This window comes from Agelaius phoeniceus, chromosome 25 (assembly GCF_051311805.1).
Source record: "Agelaius phoeniceus isolate bAgePho1 chromosome 25, bAgePho1.hap1, whole genome shotgun sequence".
NCBI classification, from domain to species: Eukaryota; Metazoa; Chordata; class Aves; order Passeriformes; family Icteridae; genus Agelaius; species Agelaius phoeniceus.
Genome location: NC_135289.1, coordinates 1,351,350 through 1,376,312, shown reverse-complemented (window position 1 = coordinate 1,376,312; position 24,963 = coordinate 1,351,350). Strand labels below are relative to the sequence as shown.

At 53.1% G+C, this 24,963-nt stretch overlaps 2 protein-coding genes across 4 annotated transcripts; both read right to left on the bottom strand.

Moving 5' to 3' along the window:
• Positions 1–814: 814 nt before the first annotated feature.
• On the bottom strand, positions 815–12,538 carry TBC1D22B (TBC1 domain family member 22B). Its single transcript, XM_054648989.2, has 13 exons — positions 12,339–12,538; positions 8,577–8,633; positions 7,345–7,664; positions 6,377–6,556; positions 5,832–5,902; positions 5,320–5,448; positions 4,854–4,919; positions 3,891–4,005; positions 3,325–3,431; positions 2,936–3,011; positions 2,525–2,652; positions 2,214–2,309; positions 815–1,851 (listed from the first exon to the last, which is right to left on the bottom strand). Exons 1-13 carry the CDS (start codon positions 12,392–12,394, stop codon positions 1,723–1,725), a joined length of 1,530 nt encoding a protein of 509 aa, XP_054504964.1. The 5' UTR covers positions 12,395–12,538; the 3' UTR covers positions 815–1,722.
• Positions 12,539–13,610: 1,072 nt separating this feature from the next.
• Positions 13,611–24,946, bottom strand: PHTF1 (putative homeodomain transcription factor 1). 3 transcript variants are annotated; one of them, XM_077190515.1, is made up of 18 exons: positions 24,796–24,946; positions 24,675–24,731; positions 24,530–24,599; positions 23,754–23,912; positions 23,263–23,422; positions 22,847–22,972; positions 21,886–22,045; positions 20,836–21,018; positions 20,678–20,755; positions 18,898–19,107; positions 18,451–18,579; positions 17,771–18,043; positions 17,110–17,241; positions 16,901–16,987; positions 16,341–16,496; positions 15,854–15,949; positions 15,165–15,290; positions 13,611–14,828 (listed from the first exon to the last, which is right to left on the bottom strand). In XM_077190515.1, the coding sequence occupies exons 1-18, from the start codon at positions 24,832–24,834 to the stop codon at positions 14,808–14,810; spliced, it is 2,262 nt and encodes a 753-aa protein (XP_077046630.1). In that variant the 5' UTR covers positions 24,835–24,946; the 3' UTR covers positions 13,611–14,807. The 3 variants fall into 3 exon arrangements, with proteins under 3 accessions (XP_077046630.1, XP_077046629.1, XP_077046631.1); XM_077190514.1 differs by having other exon boundaries at positions 24,530–24,731; XM_077190516.1 differs by lacking the exon at positions 24,675–24,731.
• Between the last annotated feature and the right edge of the window lie 17 nt (positions 24,947–24,963).

Here is a 24,963-nt window from a genome sequence, read left to right as displayed (position 1 = left end):
TTTTGTTTGTAAGGTTTTTTTTGGTTGTTGTTTGTGTGGAGTTTTTTTAATTATTTCCTTTTTTTAGTTGATGTTAAACTAAGGACCACTCTGTTTTCTCAGAGAGAAACAACAAAAGGCACACACAAAGTCCAAATGCCTGAGAAAAACAAGTCCACCTTAGGAAAGTGATTTCTTGAGATACTGTTTGGAGTTTTATTGGCAACAAGGTTCTGCCTGTCTCATGCTTGGCCAGGCCTCACTGCCTGCTGCTCTCCCCCCTGGGAACAGGAGGGGAAGGTGGAGGCCTGGGATGCTCCAGCCCTGCCAGGAGAGCCCTGGTGGCCCTGCAGGAGTGCTGGGAGCAGCCCAGGCTGGCCCAGATCTGTCCCCTCAGCCCTCCCAGATGTAGCCCAGCACAGAGGTGCTGCCCATGGAAGGGAATGGCCCTGGAGGCAGCCCCAGCTGCTGGAGGTAACAGCACCCAGAGCAGGGGAGGCTGTGGGGGACAGCAGGGAGAGCTGCCTGGGCTGCTGGGGACAGCCACTGCTGCTTGCAGGACTGCTCCTCCCTGCAGAGCAGCCCTGGCACAGCCCTGCCCTGCAGGGCCTGGGGGCACTGCCAGCCCTGTGGCTCCAGCAGCTTCTCCCCTGCTTCTGCTGGGAGCTCCCAGCTCCTCCACTGCCCAAACCCTGAGCTGGCTTTGTGTCACACCTCGGGCAGAGCCAGCACTGCAGGGTGGTTCAAAACCCTACACCACCAGAGCCAGGCATCCTTCTCAGGCGTGGAGAGGATGGGGAGAACAAGGGGTTCATGTTATAAATATAAAATCTGCTACAAAGAAAAGACATATATTGTACATCTTTGACCCATATACACAAGAACACAATATACACAGAACGCCTCGGAGGAGTGGGGACGTTGTCAGGAGGTTTTTTGAGAGATGTTGCTCCCCTACCAGCACCCCCTCTGTGCCTTCCCCACAGCTGGATGGGGCTGTACTCACAGAACATCAGTCAGCAGCAGTTCCACCAGGCTGGCATTGCAGGTGGGTGTGCATGGAGTGCTCGTGGCCCCGTCGTGCCTGCCCTGCTGCCCTGGGGGAGAGGTAGGCCAAGAGGAAGGAGACGAGGAGGGAGGGCAGGCACGAGGGATTCTCTTGTGAACCCACAAAGTGCTTGGGGGGGGGTCTCTGGCCCCTCGGAGCAAAGGGAGGCCCTGAGAGAAACTTCTTGCCCTGCCACCCTGGTGGGGAAGGATTCTGCGGCCAGGCAGGTCTCTATAAGGCATTTTCATCTGGGACTTGGCGCAAACGGTGGCAGAAGAGAGGAGGGAGCAGATGGGGCAGGTGCTGCAGGGCAACGGGAGGCAGCAAAGCTGACGTGGTCCCAGCCAGACAAGCCCAGGACAGGGAGTGGAGAGGACAGGAGGGCTTGGTCTCTGGCTCAGTTTCTCTGTAAAGCTTCCCCCATGTTCTCTCTGAGCCCCTCAAAGCCTCCCTTCCTGGCGTGAGCCACCAGCACGGAGTGAAATACTGAGAGTCCTCAAAATGGCACATCCAGGCGCACGGAGTGGCAGACAGGCACACGTTCAGAGTTAAGACAAGAGTTCAGGTGAGCTTTGTACAGCAAAGAGCAGCTGCTGGCTGGAGTGTCCAAGGAGCTGGGATGACAAAAATGCCACAGTGATCAGATCGGGCCAGGACAAGGGGCGGGCGCGGCAGAGAGGAGCCAGCGTGGGCACCTATCGGCGGTAATGGTTTGGGGCATCTGCAAACATGTACTTGAGTCTGTAGGCCTCAGCCAGCAGCAGCCCAATCTCTTCGTTACCCCAGTGTATCGTGGGCAGGTTTTGTAGCAACATCAAAAGGCCCTGGAAGAGGGGAAGATGCTTAGTTTGGAGAGGCTGAAGGCAGAGCACAGATCCAGTGCAGGCTTGGGGCTGGCCTGAGCAGTGGGAGCAGTGCTCAGTAACTTTTGCTCACCACACTTAGAGGTCTGAAAGGCTCAGGGACAACATCAAGATGTGCTTGGGTCTAGATCTGAACCAGTGAAGCACCCCTAGCCCCTTGGAATAAGGGTGCTGTTACAGGGTTACAGCTGCACACAGGAGGGCAAACACTATGATCAGAGCTAGAATGGGATGTCTGTATCCACACTGGGCTCCCAACCAGAGCAATTCCCTCCCCTCTACTTCCCTTCCCCAGGGATTCAGCCCCAGCCTCAGGCTCTTACTTGGAAGTCTTCCTCATCCAGGATCTCCTTCCGCCACTTGATCAAGAAGGCAGCGCAGACGTACAGGTGGAAATGGGAGAATCCTTCTGGCTCTGACTGTGGACAGCAAAACTCTGGGTGAACTCCTGCAGTCCCCAGACACAGGTGTCCTACTGGGCCACCCATCACCCATCTGGCTGCCAACATCCCAGGGCCACACTGTTTTGTTTCCCTCAGCACCCCAGCTGCTGCCAGGACAGCTCTGTCCCCGCGGGGACAGGGACACAAGTGACAGTGACAAGCCAGGAGGGAGCTGAGAGGAGCCTGCATACCTGGTAGGTGTCCCAGAGGCGGATGGTGCAGCGCAGGGGCAGCTCCCTCATCAGCAGGTTGTTCATCCAGCGAAAGGCAAACTGCAGGTACTCGACCTCGTACTTCCTAAAGTGATTATGTACCTGCTCTGAAACAGCACATTTCACTTACACACCTGGGGCTCACAGTGCCCCAGCTCCTGCACGCTGCTCACAGCACTGTGGCTTTCACACACTTTCAGGCTGAGGTATTTTTCTCCCAAATTCCTTCTCTTCTCACCCTGTGCTGTTAGCAGGGGGTTTCTGGCTGACCCTGCCCTGCTCTGGTTCCATGAGTGTTGTAAGAAGTGTCCACCCCTGCCCTGAGAGCTGTCCCCAAGGAGGCCTCTCCCTCTGCAGTGACAAACCTGACCACACTCCCGTGTCACCTACCATCGATCCGGCTGACCAGCTCCTCCAGGGCTTTCACTTTCTTCTGGATCCCTGGCTGTGCAAAGGTGTAATTGTCCTGTGGGGAGAGGCCCTGAGTCAGCAGCTTGAACAACAAACCCAGATCAGCAGCTGGACAGTTGGGATGAGATTATCACGAGCCAAGGAGCCAGGGCTCTTGAGCCCCAGGACTGTGCCTGCTGTGAGTTCCTGGTCAGGACGGGGCCATCTGGACACCACAGCAGCCATCTCCCCAGGATTTCACAGATTCAGTGAAGAAACTAAAGTCACCAAAGTAGCAAAACCTCCCTAAGGCTGGAGCATGCAGAATACTCACCCAGACAGGGAGAGGAGACAACCACACAGGAATTCCTGTGGCCCCAGAGGCTCACCTGAATCCCATCCAGCAGCTTGCTCATGCACCAAAAGCTGTCGGCCTCGATGCTCCGTAAAACATCCTGGGACAGGTTTGTCACATCAAAGTTTTCCACATCCTCCTCTGCAAAACAGAGAGGGAAGAGCATCAGAGAGATGGGAGACACCAGGAACAGGGGACAATCCCAGGGGCTTTATCAGGCCAAAGCTTTGCAGGAGGCACTGCAGCACTCTCCAAGTCAGGAGATACAGGTCTGGCCCTCCTGGCTGGGCTGACCCAGCAGTTCCCTCCCTTTTCTCCTTGGGAGGAGAGCACCCACCACGCTGCTGTCACACCATTACATCAGATCAATAACAGGGCTAAGCTGGCCCATTTCCAGTTTCAGAGGCTCAGAAATCCTGGCAAGCAATCAGACAGCAGAGATACAGCAAGAGGTGAAAATACAACTCCAGCCAGGCCCAGGCACTCTGAAGGAAGAGCACATCATCCCCTTCTCCAGCAGAGCAAGTTCTCCTCATGGCAGCATTTCACACCACTTCAAATCCCCTGTCAGGAGTGCTCAGAGCAGCAATTGTCACTTACCAACGTGCTCAGAGAGGAACACAACAAAGAAGGGGGTGACCAGGTCATTGATGCCCTGCACATAGCCGCTGGCTGGGTGGCGAATGGCCCAGATAAACAGGATTCTCTCAAAAATCTAGGGAAGAACCAGGTACCTGCATTAGCCATGCATGAAGGGAAGGCAGAAAAGCATAACTGCTGAGCTCAGGGAGTGCAGACCATGCACTGACAGGCTCTTCTGTAGCAGTAGGGTAATGTTGGAAGCATGAAAGTCCTAGGAGAGACTCTGTGCCATGCACAGATCCCACATGCAGGCCAGCCAAGACAGTCCAGGCTCCTCATCAAAACCTCTGCCTGAAGAAATGCAGACCCAACTTTTCAAGACTCAGCTTAATATCCACAGGACAGGGCAGAGCAGCCTCCTTGGCTGAACACCAGGTGGGAAGATGAGGTATCAGCACAGTACTTACAGAAAAGCACCACAGATCAGGAGACTTCCCAACAGGGCAGCCTCCCTCACAGCCACCAGCATTCCCAGACTGCCCCAGCCCCATGGACACCATGCTCTGACACACCACACACACACACACTGAGCCTGGCTGCAGAGAGGACAGGTGCCCACACCTCCTGGCCACCTCTTGAACCCACTCCTGCCCAGGGTGCTCCCATCAAAGAGCTTTTGAAGCAAAACAGAACTGTCCTGTGTTCTGGTTCAAATGCCTTCAATTTGTCTCAAAAGCTTCAGGTTTTTTACCAGCTTGGCTACATCTTGCCAAAGCAGAGATCATCTCCTAACACCCAAGCTCCAAGTCTGATATCTTTCAGAAACATGGGACAAGACCAGACAGTTCCAGGAGGTGTTTGCATCAGGAGCTGTCAGGCAGAGAAATTTCCCCACCGAGTTAATCCCTAGGAGCAGTGCTGGCCTCACTCCACACACACATCCCATGGCAAGTGCAGGGCAGGAGCTTCAGCCCCCCTTACCTCCTGGACGAGGGGCTGCTGGAAGAGGGGAATGAGTGGGTTGGTCCTTGGAATGTCAATGTGGATCTGGAAAAGAAGGTGGGTTACACACACCAGCTGTGCTTTCCAGGGGCACAGTAACTTGTCACAGGTGAACAGAGGGGAATCCACCATGAGTGTTCCCCCAGGCAAGAGCTGGAAAGCACAGTGAGGGCTACTGGATGACAGCTGTACTGAGAAATTCATCTGCAGTCTGCTCTGCTAGTGTGCAGGCAGGGAGTTCAGAGCTGAAATTTTCCTAAGTTAGATCAATTTAGGAAAAACTTAAAACTAACAAGGACAGAACCACGGTGCCTTTTCCCCAAAGAGAAGACTCCTCCTTGCTACAGCTAGAGCAAGGCCTGGCATGACCCCCCCCATGGGGACAAGCAGCAGCCAGAGGGAGGAGAGGGTTCTCCCAAAGCAGGGGCAGGAGGAGGGTCCCCACCTGTCTGTAGGTGTCCTGGTGGTGCTCCTCGTTGCGGGAGTCGTAGTACTGCTGGATGAAGCCAAAGTACTCCTCCCTCTTCCTCTGCAGGGTCAGCTTGCGGCGCTCCGAGTTGGCAGGGAGGTAACCCTGATTGGGAGAACTCAGCTCAGGCAGAGCCTTCTCTGCTTCCTCAGCACCCTGAAACCCTGCCAGCTGTGCACTAACACCAGGCACACAACTCAGGAGATGGGGAGAGAGCTTTGATGGAATTTGCCTTCCCAGCCCCTGAGCCTGGAGTAATCCAACTTCATGAGATTCAGTTCTCCAAAAGGGAGTGAACCAGGCAGTGCCCACACTGGCCTGGGCTTTGAGCTCCAAGAGGATGCAGCAATGGCACTCCCTGATCAAAAAGCCTACAGCTCACCTGGAGGCTGGGCACTGAACACACGAGCAAAGCTGGCTATGGGACACAGGCAGGTGTAGGAGCACTGTCCCTGAGGGGCACAGCCCTCCCAGGCTCTGGTACTCACTGACAGCAGTCTCCACGTCACAGGCCGCACCTCTCTGGGCACACCAGGCCAGCTGCACTTCCTCAGCTCATCTGCAAACGGACAGTGGTGGCAATGGATTAGATCCTAGGCACGTCCAGGCACCACTACACCTAGAAGGAGAGGAAAGCCCAGTCTGCTCCTGCAGGCTCTGGACACAATGAGCCTCCAGGAAGGCTCCCACACTAGCAATGACTGGGGATGTGAGTCTGCTGCAAGGACAGCAGAGGAGATTTCAGCCCAGCTCGGGCACAGAACAGGGAGCTGCAGGGTCACCAATGGGCCAGGACCTCAGTTCTCATGCAGAGACAGCCCCCAGTGATCCCAACCATCATGTGCAAGATGGAGAATGATTGGGGACAGACAGGGAGGGGTTGGAGGACATCACCATCTGCCAGCAGGGCGATTCCTGCAAACACCCATGCGGTACAACTGCAGGCAGTGATTTTTTCCACCCTGAAGCAGACCTGATGCAGGCAGCAGCCCCTTCTGGCCTGCCCTGCCCACCCTCAGTGTGCCCCACTCACCCAGGTCGGTGTTGTGGCTGGAGAGGAGCTGCCGGAACTTCTCCAGGCGCGTTTTCTCCCGCACGGTCATAGGGGGAGCCCCGGAGGCGTTTTGGTCAGAGATTCGAGCCACGAGGGGAATGACGGGCCGGAGGGGCAGGGACTGCTGCTTCTGCAGGGGGCTCCGCACACAGGACTCCTCTAGCAAGGAGCAGAGGCTGCACTGAGCCGGGCATGGAGGTTCCACCTCTCCAACCCCACCTCACCCCACAGTGGCTGCAGATTCCACCCTTCTATCCCTCAGAACAGCATCACTGGCCCACTCCAATGGATCAGCAGTTTACAGGCATCTGTGGAGCCTCTTGCACCACTTCCCCCCATTTCTGCCTCCCTTCCTTCCCCCTGCATCCAAACACCTGGCTGCAAGTGGACCAGACTTCCCTCCACACGTGGGTAGGACACAGGAGACAAGGCACAACTAACATTTAGATCTGCTCTGTTCACCAGATGCAAACACCAACCAAGCTGATTGCCAGTGCAGAGAGAGGAGCTGATGAGCCAGTGCCATCTCCTCAGGTACTCTCACTGCACAGGCAGGCAAGGCAGTGAGCAGGGGCTGCTGCTGCCCAATTCCCCGTGTCAACACGACCTCACCCAGATCTTTGCTAAGAGCAGCACACCAAACCACTGTGAAACAAACAGTGAGCAAGTCCCAGCAAGAACCTAACAGATCTCAAAAGTGACTCAGCACCCAGAGCATGGAATACTCTGGGGCAGACACTGAGCAGCTGAGGACACAAGCATTAAAGCCAGGCCTCTGAAAGTGGCTCCTTGGAGTACAGGATACCAAAAGAAGAAAAAGCCTCTGTTGTGCTTACGGGCTGTGTCACAGCCTCTTGCCCATAGTGGGAGTAGCAAGAAGCAGTTGAGTTGAGTGGCCAAGCAAGAGAGCACTGGAGCAGGAGGCTGCTCCTGAAGGTGGCCCTTACCAGAGGTCCTGGAGAGCTGGGCCTCGCTGCTGGACTTGATGACCTTGCAGTTGGTGGGCAGGTCCCCGAGGGCAGGCTGGCACCGCTCGGGCTTGGCCCGCAGCTTGCTGTGGTTCTCCAGGACCTGCGCTGCCGTGGCCTTGGCCACTTTAGAGTTCAGAGTTTGCAAAGAGGAGGAGGAGGAGGAGGAGGAGAAGTCCTCGTCTTCGTCGTCGCCGATGTCCCAGGCGTCGCTGGTGCTGCGGGCAAACTCGTGGAAGCTGGAGGCCTTCTTGCTCTTCATGGGCAGCCCGCCGGCCTTGGAGCGGTCCTTGATGAAGCTGTGAGGAGAGGAGCAGGACCAGAGCCCTGCTGTGGGAGCAGCTCATCTCCTTTCCCTTCCTTTCCCCATGCCCTCACTCCCACCAGCCAATCCCTTCTCCCAGTCTCCCCGTTCCTCCTCCCAGACCTAAGGGAGATGTTCAGTCTCTCTGGGCTGCCTGCTGTCAGGAGTGGCTGTCACAGGCTGCTGGCACAGCAGTCTCTGAGGCCACAGTGGCAGCACACAGCTGGACAGGTGCCAGCCTGCCTGGCTCAAAGGGTGAACAGGAGACAGGTACAATTGCTCCAGCTCTGCCTTCCCCCACCCTACACAGAACACCCAACACCCCAAGAAAGGTCTTACAGCCTGGAGAGAGGCATGTCAGAGGCAGACAGAGCAGGTCTCCTTCCATGGACACTCCCAAAACAGCTGCAGTTGTTCCCAGCAGCCAGACCAGCCTGGCTCTTTCCTCAGGCACAGAAGGAATTTACTCTTTAGCTGCAGGAGCCAAAGTCCACCACCTGCAGCAGGGAACTTTCCCCACTACCCAGCACGGGACAGGGACAAGGAGGCAGTTCAGAGCAGGAATTCTGCCTTTTCCTGCTGCAGCTCTCCAGCCCTGTAGCTGCTGGGCAGCTTTACCTTCCTTTCCTTAATTCCTCCAGCTCCAAAGAGGAGCAGAAGGATCAGACACTGCTAAAAAAAAAATCTATTTCCTTTGATGTGGGTGTTACTGTATGGATTTCTGGCCATTGAGGGCACCAGCAGATAAGCTCTCCCTGCAGGCTTTCACAGAGCTCAAGGCAGCACCACAGCCCTTGCACTGCTGTCCTTCTCTGTTGCAATCTCACAGTGCAGGGATGCTGGAGACCTCCACCCACTGCAGAGCTGCCAGGCCTGGTGGCTGCATCCCCAGGAGACAAACACTTACTTCTTGGTGAGCCGGGAGTCCAGTGGAGGGTGCTGTGCTCCGTAGACAGGCTGAATGCTGCACGAAGGGGGAAAGAAAGAAATCCAAAATGCTGTAAAAAGCAGTCCTACAAATAATCTCAGCCTAAACTGGGGTCATGCTTCTTGCCTGCTATCAGGAGCTGAATAAAAGCCCAAAAGCAGCTTCAGAACCCTTCTAACTTACAAGCCTTAGATCCAAAGTGCCACATGCAGATGAAGATTTGTTGTTTGCAGTAGCAAAGAGAAGCCTTGTTTAAACTCCTAGGCCCGGTCCAGCCTGAGCTGGGATTTGAGCTCTGCTCTTTCCTGCACCACCCCCCATGTCCAGGATTCTCAGTCTACCTGCTGCACACACTGACATTTGTTCTCTTCCCCAGTTTGGGGAGCTCACCCTCCCAGGCCCTGTGGGACAGGGAAGGACCCCAGGCAGTGACACTGGGGCTCCTCCATAAATGTACTCGAGGGTTTGAAGCCCATGCTGGCTCTCAGGATCACAGCCAATGCCACGGAGAAGGAATTCCTAGTAACAATACATGGTTTGACTCGGGTCCAAATCCTGGTTTAATCAATTACTTCCTATGTGGCCTGAAATGAGTCACCACATCTTGGTCCCTGGTTCCTTGGGACAAGGAGCCTGAGGGCTCCAGGCCCTACAAGGGGAGCATCACCTCAGAGAGGAGCTACTAAAACCACGCTCATCACTGCTTTTACAGACTCTGGAGGTGAGACAGGGATCCTGAGTTATCACCTGCATTAGAGGAACTATTCACAGCCACCCCACCCTGGGAAACAACCTCTGGAAAACAAGTCCTGCAATGCCATGGCACAGACAAAGGCCCTTTCAGAGCTGGCACACAAGGAACAAGCTTCTCTTGGGTCAATAGAGCTGGCCTGGTTTCTAGGAGCTGCAGATGGTGCCCGGCAGTAAAACCAGCAGGCCCAGCCATGGAGGGGAGGGATGGCAGCCTGCTGCAGCTGGGAACAAGCTGAGGATGCAAAAGCAACAGGTCCAGCTGGCAGGGGAGAGATGCAGAGAGCCAGGGAAGAGGCTGGAAACAACCAGAGCACAGAGAGATCCTGGGGGAGCAGCCCAGCCAGGGTGGGCTCACCACTGCAGGGGCTGTCCCTCGTGGCTGGAAGTCCTCCCTGAGTTTATCCATCAAGGATTAAGCCTAGGACAGAGTGTGATGAGTAATGAGCACCTGGAAGTCAGGACTGCAATTAAGCAGAGGCACCTCCATGGGTGGACATAGCAAAGAGATGATGAGGAGTAAGAAGAACAAGCCCTCCAGATCAGCATTGCTTGCCAGTGACTTGTGGCAGGACAGGAGCCAGCAGAGCCTCTCCCATGCCCAGAACCAAGCTCAGTGTCCCAGGATATCCAGCCAAGGTTCCTCCTCCCTGTCAGGGACCCACAGGGGAACTGCTCTGATTCACCTGGGAAGGCCTGGACTTCACAGACCAGTGAAGGATGTGTTAGAGAGAGGAGGGGAGAGCAGCCAGTGCTGGGGAAGGGAGGGAACCCTTTCCTGGGGTTCTGGATCAGTGTTTGATACAATGGCAGAGGGTCCCCCCTGCACACAGCTCTTTTTGAAGCCTTACAAGCCACACTCCCCAACAAGAACCTCAAGCTGATCTAAGCTGGGCTCCCAGCCTGACTGGATGAATCCCCAGTTCTGTCCCAGTTTAATCTCTTTGGGACAGGCATTTCCTGTTCCCTGGATGTTCAGTGACCAATGGTGTGAGGGACAATGGCTGTGCTCCCTGTGTGACACCTCCAGGATCATCACAGGGTGTGGGTTACTGACCCTGCAGCAGAGCAGAGCATGAAACACCACTGCCCTCTGGACACACAACACATTTACTTCCAGCAGGCTGTTTGTCCCCTTTTAAAACAGCATCTAAATAACCCCAGCAGACCCTGGCTGCCCATCTCTCTAAAGAGCAGGAATAAACACCACATCACAGAGGACAACATGCCAGAGCACTCAGCCAACACATCCCTAGAAAATTACCAGGCAGAGAATTCCCAGTGCAAAAAACCAAAGACAGCACTGGAAAAACAAAACAGCATTTACCAGTTCTAAACTTATACCTAAAATCCACCCTTAATCTACAGGGACCAAAAGCTAATCAACTTTATTAGCAAATAAAAGCTAATACAACTAAGTGACCAAACGCACAAAGTGTCATGGAAAAGGAAACTAACACAGTAACCAAGTCCCCCCTACAAAGCCTCTCTCTGCCAGATTGCCAGGGGAAAGAAAGGAGAGAGCCAAGAATGTGCACAGGAGGGTCTCTCAAAGCTCAGACTAAAAAGAAGAAAGGGAGGTTGATGTCTGGTGACCATGGATGCAGGACATCCCACCTCCACGCTGGGGTCAGGCTGCTGAGGACCTGTGGGTGACTGTCCCTGGAAACAGGCAGCACTCAGGAGGAAGGAGGCTCCTGGGTGCAGGACACCTGCCAGGCAGGCAGGAGAAGGGGGGAGCACTGCCAAAACCTTCCCCCTGCAGAGTGGCTGGGGCAGGCCCGGCTGCCAGACCGGTTCACCTGGTTTGTGCTTCCAAGGAAAAGCTCAGAAGTCACCAAAAGGAGAAGAGAGGCGCTGTCCACGACCACCAGCTGAGAGCAGGGCTGACACCTTCGGGTAAGAGGCAGGAGCAGTCGGGAAATAACCCAGGGAAAGCACAGGATTGTCCTCCCACAGGGGCAGCAGAGGAGGAACAGAGAGCTCCGTGCTCTCCCTCTGCTTACACAGACATGGATTGTCCAGCCAACCTGAAGGAGCTGCACAGTGACAAGCACATGAGTGAAAACACTTTAGAAAGAGATATTTAACTGGCCCAGCAGGATTTAAAACCAACTAAGCATTTCAGACTGCACCCATACCCCAGGAGGCGAAGGGCAGGGTTCAGATAAGGCAAATGAGAGCAAAAGTGAGGAGCACCAGGTAGGAAAAGCATTTGAGAAGCCTCCAGAGAGAGTCTGATGCCCTCTTTCCATGTCAGCCTTGCTCCCAAGGCGGTATAGAGAGCCTCTCCTTCATCAGCACCAGCCTCTTCTTCCTAAATACCATGGCAATCACACATTTCACTTGTTTCTCCCATCCCTGAGAGGTGCCTTGAGAGGAACCAGGGCATCACAGCCAGAGGAACTGAGGCAGGGGAGGTACAAGCAGAGCCCTCACAGTCCTTCCCCTTGAGCAGGAGCGACATCCCACACAGGAGAGGGGAATGGGGGGCTCCATGCCTCAGCAGGGACACCCCTCTGGGACAGAGCTGCTGCCAGCCAAGCCGACACCCCTCAGGACTTCGGAAGGATGAGTTTTTTCAGTATCTGGAAAGGAAGATGGCCCAGCCCTGGCTCTGAGCCTACCCCCAAGAGGCCTCCAAGGCACCCTGATCCCTCCACCCTGCCTGCCATGGGGCACACAGGGGTCCCCGCAGCCCCCACACCGCCGGCCTGGTCCCACAGGGGAGGGAGCAGCTCTGACCCTGCCCTTGTCCCCCGCACATTGAACCTTCCACAGCAAAACCCCCGTCCCACAGCCTGGGGGGGCCCCGGCACCCCCCTATTCCAGGGAGGAACCCCAGCCAGCTCAGCCCCGCAGCCGGGACAGATCCTCCGGGTATCCCCGAGCCTTACCGGGGTACCCTCAGCCCCGAACCCGGCGGGGTCACCGCCCCTTCCCCGCCGGAGCGCGGGGGGCGCGGCCCTCGCACCCCTTCCCGGGGCTCACCTGCCCGGCAGCTTGGCGCTCCGCTTCCAGAACTGCCTGCCGCTCTCGGCCGCCATGGCGGAGGGCGGGGCGGGCGCGGCGGGCCGGCCAGCCCCGGGCGGGGAGCGGGGACCCCCGGCCGGCCGGCCCCGGCGCGGCGCGGGGCGCGGAGCAAGGCGCGGCCCCCGCAGCCGCCTCAGGCCCGCCCGCCCGCAGCCCGCGGCGCCGCCATCTTGGCTCCGGGCGGGCCCAGCGCCGCCATTGGCCGCTGCGCGCGAGGCGTCGCGGATCCACCAATCGCAGGCGGGCACGGCCGTGACGCGCGCGGGGGGCGCGGCCCGCTACGCTGGAGGGGCGGGAGATACCATGGGGGGCGCGGGGGGGACGCGGGGCGGCACCACCCGGCTCCTGCCGGAGGGGGGTGCTGAATGACATTTTCTGGGATTTTGGGATTTCTGCATTTCCAGGGAATTCGCGGCGCGGTTTCATCCCCGCCCTGGATCCCGCTCCCCTGTCGTGTGGCGTTTTAGGTCCGGTGAAGTGGCTGCTTCGCTCTGACACAGGAACTGTTTCTGTTCAGACTTTTAGAATTAAATAAATTAAATAAATTAAATAAATTAAAAATTGCCTCTAGGCAGCGTGGCATTTTCTGCACCAGACGCTATTATTTGTCTTCCTTTTATTTATAGTGCATAAAGCCCATAAATAGTGCTCCGGATTGGAGTAACACCTCTGATATTATTACTATTATTCTCCACCCCACTTACTCCCATATGGAGCACTGAAGAATAATTATTAATGAGTAATTATGTAAATATTCTATTGTATATGCAAATTAGGGGATAAAATATTTTCCTACTGCCATCCCATAGCAAATACCAAACACCTGCAGCACAAAGAACTGCAAAAAAAAGCAAAAATAAATGAAAAACAAAACCACATACATGTACAAAATAGAACGTCATTGGAAGAGTCAAAACCTGAACCACAAGTCCTGCCTGGGTGGGATTTCCCCTTCCCTAAACCTTCCTCTGTGCTTCCTGCATCCACGTGGCCTTGGAATGCCACACAATGGATGGATGTGCTGGCTGTAAATATTTGCCTATTGCACAGCACCTTCACTCAGGCTCCCGAGGTTCTGACTGCAGAGACACCTGCAATTCACTCATTATTTTTACCAAGATCTTAAAACCCAACTCCAGTTCATGACCTGCTGGTTCTGCACTGTCTAAACCAGGCTCTCAGTTGGCTTTCAGGGCTGTGAGCCAGGTTTTACCCACAAACATGCTGCTGTTCTGGAAAACAAATGCAATTTATTATTGGATGTTTCCTTGACCCCCCATTCCAGTAACAGATGTTTAAAAAGATGGTATAAAAATCATCAGGTGCTGTAGAAACCGTTGGCAATGATGAAGTGCTTGTCCTGCAGGTTTATTTGCACATTTTGCTATATAAAAATGTCTCTTTTACATCTCACAACTTTTCCTTGCACATAAAATAGCTGTAAACAATTTACTACCAAAAATTCTTCTGCCATTTCACCCTCCTGTGAAGCAATGAGAAGCTCCTCAGTTTTTGCTCTTTTCACTACTAATAAATAGAAGCCATTGGAGCCAGTGAAGGGTAATGTTACAGAAGCCTTCAAATGTTTTCCTGCTCTCCATGACCTTTCTGAACATGAACCTGAGGAAGTCTTTGTCAAAGCTGGTTTTTCCCCCCAGATTTCCTCCCCAGCTGCTCCCACCATGGAGCAGAGCTGCTGTCACAGCCAGGACAGGATGGAGCTGAGTATTCCAGGGAGCAGATGTGGCAAAGCATTCTCCAGCTCATGAACACTTTGCCTGTAGTGTGTGTTGAAAGGTTTTTCTCCTGTAACCACTGTCCTCAATAATTTCTTTGCAGCACAAGCCCCCAGCAGGGTTTGGGTGCTGCTGGGCTGGCAGCAGGGAAGGGGATTTCACCTGGTGCATCCTGGGGAGCTTCAGGATGGAGGCAAAGCCTTGAGCACACAGAGCTTTCAGGAAAGAAAAGCTCTTCAGCACAGCCAGCTCAGTGCAGCAAAGGATTCCCCACCTGGAATATTCCAGTGCAGCCCCAGGAAGGCTGACTGGGCCAGGAGGGCTGAGTCCCTCCTTCCACATGCCCAGGGTCCAGGTTTTACAGAACCACAGCCACTGGTGCCCCCCAGCTGCAGCTCTTGTATGGCTTTAGTGCTTCATGTCCCACACCAGCTCCTGCTGGGTCAGTGCCAGCTGCCAGCATTGGGCCCCATTAATCCAGTTTTTCTGTGCATGCCATGGGATGGCATCACTGATGAGACCAGTTCACTCTGGATGTTGTAGAGCAGTAAAGCAGAAAGAAAACTTCTGATGCATACACTGGGAAATCTGTTTAAAAATTGGAATTACAGATTTCTGTCAGTTTCCTTCTTTCTGCTGGTTCTCTTCTCTGGTGGCTGGTGGAGATGCCCAGGGCTGATGTTCTGCCAGTTCATGGTTTAATTTTCCATAACTGCAAAGAGACAAGAAAGTGAGTTTGAGTCTAACAGGAATGGTCTTCACCTCCAATTCTGTGTCTGCTGCCCATCCTGCTCTGCTCAGTGAGCTCCAGTTTCAGGATGAGCCACAGGAGGATAAAGGGAGGAACCCTGGATTCTCACAGCTTCACCTGCAGGGAACTGAAACTGAAGGGAGCCCTGTCCTTGCCCCCAAGCCTGGCTCAGGGAGGTGGGGACACACCCAGCACGTTCTGGTGTCTGGGCCCCAGTGCAATCCCAGGCTGCTCTCAGGGCTGTGAACCCAGGGGTGAGCCCAGAGCTGTTCTGCTGCCTGGGACAGGGACACTTACTCTGATGTTGAATCCCAGCAGGTCACTGATGACTCCTGAGACAGCAGAGAGGATGACAACCCGTGTGATGTTGTAGATCAGTGGGTTCATGGTCAGTCCATACAGCCTGAATGGACTATCCAATTCCTGCAGTGACAGGACAAGGCTCCATTAGCACCCCCAGTACAGAGAATTCATCCTCTGACTTTCAGCTTAGCACTGGCACTCCAGCAGTCTGGGCTGCCTCTGTCCTTTCTTCGATTGAATTTCCAGTGTTCCAGAGACATCTCCTGCTGAATCCAGAGGCTCTGCAGCAACCCCAGCTGCCCCAGAGCTGACACTCCAGGCTGCAGAATCACCCAGCCCAATCTGGGGACTCCCAGACTCTGCTCACCCCTTCCCAAACCCCTCCCTGCTGCTGGCAGAGAGGAGCATCAGAGCTGCTGGAGGAAAATGAGACTGGAACAGGCAGGAGAAGCTGTGCTCACCCCAGCCTCTCCTCTCAGTTAAACCACTGCTCATCAAGAGTTCCCAGCACTAATTACCCACTGTGGCCTTGTGCTGCTCCCTCTCCTGTCACAGCTGCAGCAGCACTGAAAAATCCCCTTTGTGAGCACTCAGTCAGAGAGCCAAGGGAAGGGCAGGGCCACATGGCATTGCCATAACTCCCTGCTGCCAGAAAACCCAGCCATTCAGGCAGAGCTTCTCACCTTCAGCAGCTTTGTGGACAGTTTCAGCACATTGTTCACCAGAGAGAGCTGCTCCTTCTTGTTTGGCTTCTTCTCCATCTTCAGGTACAAGTTTATCTGTGACAGACACCACAGGCCAGGGGTTGATATTCCAGCACCAGCCCCCAACTGATTCCTAACTAAGGGAAATTGGAGCCATTTTTTGCAGTCTGCTGTCACTCCTGAGGTAGTGAATTTAGCACTGATAACATAATTCTTTTCCAATTGTTTTGGTTAACACACATGAACCCAGAGACCAAAATAATCTAGAACTTTGGAGTTTGAGTCTGGCCCAACAGGACCAGCTCATCCCTCCCATGCTGACCAGTGCTTTGTTGCCTTCTGGCCAACACAAGGGTTGATCTCTACATTTTAAAGTTTGATTCCAGTATTTAAGCTGGTTTGAAATACAATAATTATATCCAAACAAAGCACAAAGCCCAGGGGAGAACAAGCTGAAGGGAATTACCTGCTCAGTGAGCAGGATGGAAATGTTGCTGTATTTCTTGTTGGTCTCAGAGCCCAGAGATGCCAGACGCAGCAGGAAGAGGAGCAGTGCTGCCTCCCACATCAGGAACTCCCAGTTGTAAGCTGCACTCAGAAAGGTTTTGTGACCCTTAAGAACCTGTATGGGGAGAAAACAATGCACCAAATGTCACTGACTAAGTGCCTGTTCTTGGGACAAGTGCACAAACACTGCCCTTGCTCCTCCTCTGCCCAGCCCTGTGTGCTCTACAGCCACTGACAGCTCTTCCCAGGAAGTGTAAGTCACTCCTGAGATGGGGTTACAGGGAAAGGTCTCATTTCTAACCTGCCTTTAGCTTGGAATTGGATATTTTCTTCTTTCTGCTCAGAAAAGGAGCCTTGTTCCTCCTCTCCCTTCCCTCTGTCCAACTAACAGGCAACGAAGTGCCTTTCCTTGTCCCTCTGGCAGTCTCAGCCAAGCCTTTTGCAGGCTGGTGAAAGAAAAGCTTCCAGCACTTGGGAGGGTTTTTCCTACTTTATAAACCACAAAGGTTAAAATCTCACCTGGGCACAGCAGATAAAAGCAATTGAAAGAGCCAGTAAGAAGACTGAGGACACCACAACATCCACAGACCTCTGGGGGCCTCGTCTCTGCAGGAACAAGGAACAGGGTCAGGGCTGGGTGTGGTGTGCAGGCAAAACTCACCACAAACAGCTGGCACTGCCACTGGCACTGGCACTGTGCAATAACCAAACCCCAGATCAGGACTCACCTTCAGGTAGGAGCGAAGGGATAACCAGATCTTGATGTTCTCCACCTTCTTGAGCCTGAAGTGAGGGATTTCGTATTTCCTGGCTTTCCGAGCAGATGTGATGTGACTAAAGAGCTTGGCAAACAAAAACCTCTGCAAGGTAAAGCCAGCACCATAAATTAGTGTCAAACAGAACAGACTGCTTGGGATTCTCAGTGGCACCTGGCAAAAAGAGTCACTGGGGAAGCTCAGCATGAGACCTGAGTGCTCAACCCCTGTAGCAGCAGATGTTTTCATAGAATTCCAGATTGGTTTGTGTTGGGAGGGACCTTAAAGCTCATTTTTTTCCATCCCTTGCCATGGGCAGGGACACCTTCCACTCTCCCAGGTTGCTCCAAGCCCTGTCCAACCTGGCCTTGAAGACTTCCAGGGACGGGGCAGCCACAGCTGCTCTGGGCAACAGAGAAGGCACAGAGTAAGACCTTGGGGACAGGTAAGGGGGGAACATGGGAGTCAGGAATGCTATTGACAGGTATAATTTGTGACTGATCAATAAGAACCTTCCCAGACCCCCCTCCCTGACCTTGGCAAGGGCTGGGATGAGATGAGCTTTAAGGTCATCATCCCATTTTTATTCCTGCTGTCCAGGTTCCTGAAAGGCACCAGCACCTTTCAAACCCACCTGCTTGTAGGTTCTCTCAGCAACACACATCATGAAGAAAAACATCCAGGTTAAGCACAGCCTTTCCAGAAAGTTGATGGCAGACAGGATGAGCACAGGGGTGCTGATAGGGGCTCCACAGAAGATGTGCAGAAGCTCCATCAGAGAGATGGAGCAGAGCTGCTCCAGGTTATCCGTGCGGAACAGCCTGTAGAGGAATGGCAGGAAGGCCAATCCGATGGTGATGATGTTCCCCAGCATTTGATACCCCACTCCTTGCTGGTGGGCATTAACCTGGCAAGCAGGAATAAAAAAGGGATGATTACCTGGGGTTTGCCTGTTGTTGTGGTAGCACCAACTCAACCAGTCAGTTCCCCTTCCCTTCACAGGACAGAGCCTAAAATAATCCCCCCCTTTTCAGTCCAAACCCAAAACCAATCAGCCAAATAATCAACCCCCCACTTTCAGCACCCTGCAGAGACAATCAGAGATAATCAGCACTTGTCAGTCTTCAAGAGACCTCCTAAACTGGGGGTTAGGCAATTTTTCAGTAAGAACACGTGGGACGACCATCTTTGAAGCTGGGGAGGGACCAGTGTCACACTGCCCTTAATATTTGCATGTGTAGCTATTTCCAGGGGTTTTGGTGCTTGTTTTGTGAAGTGCCAGGGACAGGCTGCAATGCCACACAGCCCCCTTACCCTGCTCATGATGATCCCACTGATCTCCAGCACGGACATGTCCACCTTCTTGCAGTCATTCCCTTCCCAGATCAGAGCACTCACTTTGGCAGATGCTGGGCTGGTGTTCTGCAGCCAAAACAGATGGTTCTAGAAAAGAGAGAGGAGTGCAAAAGCTGGCTCAGCTCTTTCTGTCCTGCTGTAAATAACACCTTTGCCTAGAACGCATTTGGATTGAGGGGGATATTCCATTTTGCGTTAAATACTTTGTTTTGGGATAAGCAGCCCTGCAGAGGGGAGGGATAGACTTGACCATGAATCACTGATATAATTTCAGATTTCCAGTGTGACTCTGGCTTCATCCAGGCTGCTCACCTTGTACCAACAGCATCCTTGTGTGCCACTCAAGCTTGGGAAGGCAGGGGAAGAGGGAGAAGCACTCCCAGCTCCCGGCTGGGAATCACCAACCTGCTGGAACACGTCCTCCTTGGGGTCCCTACGGGAGTCCCTGCGGGAGCGCTCCTCGCTGTCGCTGGTGCCCGAGGAGCGGCACTCGGGGCCGTGCAGGAGATCGTCCCACAGCATGTCCTCGGTCTCCGAGTCCTGCCGGGTGCTCTCCGAGTCCCGCCGGCTCCCGCCGCAGCTCCGCGGCGCCGCGCTCAGGCACGCCCGGGGGTCCTGCGGCACGGCAAAGGGCACAGCCCCACCGGGGATTGGGCAACCAGCACCTCCCCCTCATCGGCATCCTCATCATCATCATCATCGTCATCCTCCTCATCGTCCTCCTCCTTATTGTCATCCTCTTCATCATCATCATCCTCCCCCTCATCGTCATCCTCCTCCTCATCATCGTCATCCTCCTCATCATCCTCCCCCTCATCGTCATCCTTCTCCTCATCGTCATCCTCCTCATCATCATCAGCCTCCTCATCATCCTCCTCCTTATCGTCATCCTCTTCATCGTCATCCTCCTCATCATCATCAGCCTCCTCCTCATCGTCATCCTCCTCCTCATCATCCTCCTCCTCATCGTCAGCCTCCTCATCATCATCCTCCTCATCATCAGCCTCCTCCTCCTCATCATCCTCCCCCTCATCGTCATCCTCCTCCTCATCGTCATCCTCTTCATCATCATCCTCCTCCTCCTCATCCTCCTCCTCATCATCATCATCCTCCTCATCTTCCTCCCCCTCATCGTCATCCTCCTCCTCATCATCATCCTCCTCATCATCATCCTCCTCCTTCTCCTCCTCTTCTCCCTCAGCTTCCCACAGCTTTGAGTGCTCCCAGTTACACCCACATGGTGGAAATGGTTTAAGACAATGTTTGGAGAAAAAGCATTTCTACACCAGAAACACAGACAGATATATATAATATATAAATAGATATATGTAATATATATATCTATATCTATATCTAGATATATGTAATATCTATATTTATATCTATATAAATTATATATATAATTATTTATATATAATATATATAATTATATCTATAATATATATAATATAAATACCACACAGAGCCCATTAATTCCCTACATCCATTCCCAACCTACAAAATAAAAACTGATGTACTCATTTTAATACAAAAATGTTCTTTTTTATGCCTTTTGCATAATCTGTTTTAATATTTTATTTATGTTTTGTATTAATTTATATATCTCCATATTTATTACTTGATATTCACATATTTATATTTTATTTTCAGGTAGGGGCAAAAATCCAAAGTAATGAAGTGACTGAGTATATTCTCACAGAAGAGATTTATTCCTTCATTACAGGAGTTGGACTTGATCCTTGTGGGTCCTTTCCAACTCAGGATAGTCTGTGATTTTAAAATCAAAATTTATTAGCTTAAAAGCTGCAAGCACAGCACTGCCTCCCAACCACAAGAGCGATTGCAGCAATTGCAGGAGCAATTAGCTTGGACTGTCCTTTGCTGCCAACAGAGTTACTTAGTTATTTGTTTGTTTGTTTGTTTAACAAAGCAGCACAATCAGGACTGTGAACACTGTGAAGGTTTCCAAGGCTGCCAAGCAGCAGGGAGGGAAGAGGTCACACCTTGCACCTGAGGATTCTGAAGCACAAACATTTCATAACTGTCTGCTCTGGTGGAGGGAGAGAGCTCCCTCATCTCTTGGAATGAGATGAGCTTTAAGGTCCCCTCCAGCCCCCCCCTTTCTCTGATTCTGTGACCCCTGTCAGGCCTGGGAAAGCTCCCTCTCCTGACCTTACAGCCATACCTGCCTGTACAATGTGGATTCCAGTTCAGACTCCACAACACTGTCAGAGTCTCTGGCAGCTTTCAGGGCTTGCTTGACCTGCCAAGACCAAAGGAAAACCACCTCATTATCCACAGCAAAACAAGGTGTGGAGAACAGCACTAATCCCACCTGGGTACCTGTGAGACAGCCTGGTTGAGAGAAAGCAGAGGCCTCCTCTTCTTCTCCTCGTAGCTGTTGTCACTGGAAGCCCCCTCCATGCTGGGGCGCAGCAGGAGCCGCTGTGCCACGGCCTCGGCATCCTCGGCATCCTCCTCGCTCGAGAGCTCATCGGAAACACCGTCCCTGGTGGTGCCATCCTCCTGCAAATGCACAGCCAAGGCCACACCAAGGACCAGCCTGAGTCCCATCAAAGGCTCAGGGCCAGAGCTGCCCCCCTGGCACAGCCCTCAATGCCTGCAGAGGCAGCACATGATCCCCACAGAACCAGAATTCTGTTGGCATCAGAGACTTCACAGATTTTAACTCCTCCCCCCTGCTCTTGTCTTGTCCCAGAAGTAACGAGAGAGAATTTTGGGTGGGTGGATTTGGAGCTGGGGAGGGCAGGGAGAGGAGGATGCAGCAGCAGCAGCAGCAGCTCTTGGCTGTGCCTTACCAGCACCTTAAGCCCAGATGTATCCACGAGCTGGGGGGTAACAAACCCAAAATCCTGGGCTGTGCCCCTACACCAAGCTCTGCCCCTACCAAACTCCTTCACAGAGAGGAGGTGGGATGGAACAGTATGACAGAATTCCACACAGGATCTATTCCAAGTTCTTCATGTGGAGTTGGCACACCACTGGCCCAGAGGAAACTCAAGAGTAATTCCCAAAATCTTTATGTTTCAAAGCTTTCAACAGAGGTCACGATGCTTTAGCTCTTTCTCTCTTCTCAAGGAGAGAAGGTGGAGGTTGTCCCTACCCATGGCAGGGGGTGGAATGAGCTTTAAGACTCCTTCCAACCCAAACTATTCTGGAATTCTATTCTATGATTATGAAAAGAAAGTACCAGCACCTTTTCAGTTGCTCAGTGAGAGGCAGAAAGGGGTTTCTAGGTTAATGCAGGCAAAGATCAGCAGAAGGAGGGAATATCTTGTATTAGACCAAACCATACAGTTAAATACCCACCCACTTCTGGCCCACAAAGAACACACTGAAACTGTGATTTCAAAGGATCTCCCCTGGCAGTACCTGGTGGCTCTTCTCCCCATCAGAAAGTTTACTTTTCTCTTTGGAGTGCAGCAGCCTGTGCTCAGATCTGGCCTGTCTGGCTTTGATGCCATCACCCATAGCACTCACAGCACTTTCTGTCTCAGTCCATTTCTCAGCTACCAGCTTTACTCTTCTATTCCTAGGAGAGAAAATACAATTAAATGCTTTTATCAGCAAAAAACTCTTTGGGGTAAAACATTCTGGTCTTCCCTTGTCACACAGGTGCAGCATCAAACAAGACACCTAAGGGATAAATAATTTTCTTTGGCTGACAGGCTTTGTGTGCTGAGTATGTTAAAAAGATTTATATCTGCTTCACCCTCACTCAACATGTCTTTTGTAACTCTAATAGTATCCTAAAACTTCTAAATCAAGGGGAAATTTTTCATTATTTTTATTTTACAAAACATAAGAGCAATTCACAAGATAAAAAGTCCTCATGAAGAGAAAGCATCTGTGAACTGGAAACTCACCAGGAAAAACACCTGGGAAAACAGGAGAAAACAATGAAATATTATCCCATACAATCTCTGCTCCTTTTCCTTGAATTACTATTAGAGAAGGAAGGTGCCAAAGTGAGTCAACTGTCCAAACCAGAAGCCACAACTGCTTTTGGAAATCACCTAAAACAGCAATATAATCTGAGCACTCACTCAAACAAGGTCACTTAGCTGATAAATAAAAATAAGCTCCACCACATTCTGCAGTTCATCTCACACTTGGTTTCACATGATCTAATTTTATACAGGCTAATTTTATATGATCTAATAAGGACATACTAAATATTCCTGAGGAATCAGCTTCCCACATTACCATGGAAGTTTTAAGTCAAAAAAAGACTGGCAGGCTGTGGGGATGTCAGTGACAGCACATGCTGTGCCTTCATTCTCCAGGTGCCAAATTGCTCACAAGCAGCACAAACCCAGCAGGGACCACGTACCTCCTCTGGAAGAGCAGACTGGATAAATTGGTCAGCAGAGTTGCAGAGCCAGACTGCTCCTCCTTGCTGGCTCTGTCAGGGGAGCACCAACTGTTCCCATCCACACCCACAGCCTTGCGTAACTTCCTGAGTGTTAAGACAAGGAGAATGAAGTTGGTGTAAGAAGCTGCTTTAAGGACTTGTAAAAAATATCTGAATGAGATTTGAGCAGCTTTTTGGATGCTGTTTTTCTGAAGCCATGCAGAATACTGACTTCCAGATACAAAATTCTGCCAATACCCCCAGCACGTCAGAGCATCACTGGGAAAGGCACAAGGGACAAAATCTGGAGGGAATCTTTGCTGCAGCAACCCGAGGGAGGAAAGCTGGATCCAGGCCCAGCTGGGAGCCCCCCAGGGCCCTCTGCTGGTGCTCACCTGCGGCGCCGGCTGAGCCCGTTGCTCCCTGCAGCTCTGTTCACCTGCGTGGACACGATCTGGCAGTGCACTGTCCCCAGCAGCAGCATAAGGCACAGGGGTCCCATCACCTCACTGGCACTCACAACAGGCACCATGAAGTACAGCACCACTGCTACGACTGCAAAGGGGGAAATGGCACCAAGGCAAAAATTAAAGAGTCTGTCTCAACTATTTGTTTTTATTCTGCTTTGTTGTATTATTATTTAATTTCTGCAATTACTAGTGCCACACGTGAAATGCACGTTAAGCAGGTTCCAGACAAGATCCTCACACTTCAGATTATGGACTACAAAATCATAGACTCACTAAGCTTGGCTAAGCCCTCTGAGTCCAACCACTCCCCCAGCACTGCCAGGTCCACCCCTAACCCATTTCCCCAGGAGCCACATCCATTCTTTGATGTCACATTCCTTGCAGGAGAAGGTTTAGGGCACAGCCTGTTCCCTCACCTTGCATAATGTAGAGCACCAAGAGCCACATAAAAATGCGCTGAGAAGTGACCTGTATCCACCACTGGCTGAACAAGGGGAAAAACACCACTCTCACAATTCCCTTCCTCGTCAGCGATGTCCAGGGAATTTCAGGCTTGGCTTTGGCAAAGGTAGAGCCTTGGAATTAAAGGGGAAACGAGCCATCATTAACTGTGAATCACAAGAGCTCCCTTGCTGGACTTCCCCTTTGGGCAGCCCCAGCCCTGCCACAGGGCTGGGCAGGGGGTGCCAGCAGCCCAGTTTCAGGCACCATTCAAAGCTACACAGTCCCAGCAGACACAGCTACAGCAGTTCCTTGTCTTCTCTCACAGCTCTGCCTCTGACCCTTCCACTCCTGCCCACCCAACCACTCCTGCAGTGTCACCCCGAGCTGCTCCTGCTCTGCTCTCAGGGTTTCAGTGCCCACGAGGAGCAGGGGCTCCCCTGGCAGCAGGGCAGGCTCTGCTTCCCCCACGCTGCACAAAGCTGGGATGCACCTACAGAACCAGGGAATGTCCTGAGCTGGAAGGGGCCCACAGGGATCGCCAAGTCCCTGCACAGACCCCCAACAATCCCACCCTGGGCATCCCTGGCAGTGTTCTCCTGCAGCTCTGGCAGCCTGGGGGCCGCGCCAGCACCTTCTGGGGGAGGAACCTTTCCTGATATCCAACGCAACCCTGCTCTGACCCAGCTCCAGGCGCTCCCTGGGGCCATCCCTGTCCCAGAGAGGAACGAACAGAGCCAGCACCGCTCACCGCTGATCAGGTCCACGTCGATCAGATCGGGCTGGATGTGCCCCTTTTTCTTCGGCTTGTTCTTGAAGCCCTGCGGGGCGGAACACACGGCCGAGTTAGCGGAGAGGGGCGCGGGGCCCGCTCCCCCCGCCCCCGCCGCCGGTACCTTCATCTGGGTCTGCTCCACGGCCTTCTCCCATATCTGCTGGTCGTAGGCCCCGATCTGAGGGGAGAGGAGGCTGAGGGCACGGCCGGGCCCGCGCCAGCCCGCCCCGCGCCGCACTCACCTTCTTCTGGTACCATGAAATGGCATCGCGACAGGCCATGGGGAGCGGCGGGAGCGGCGCGGCCCCGGCACCGGCACCGACCCCGGTACCGGCACCGACCCCGCTCCCGTTACCCTGGAAACCGCCCGGCACTCGACTGGCTCCGCCTGCCGCCCCCCCTCCCCACCC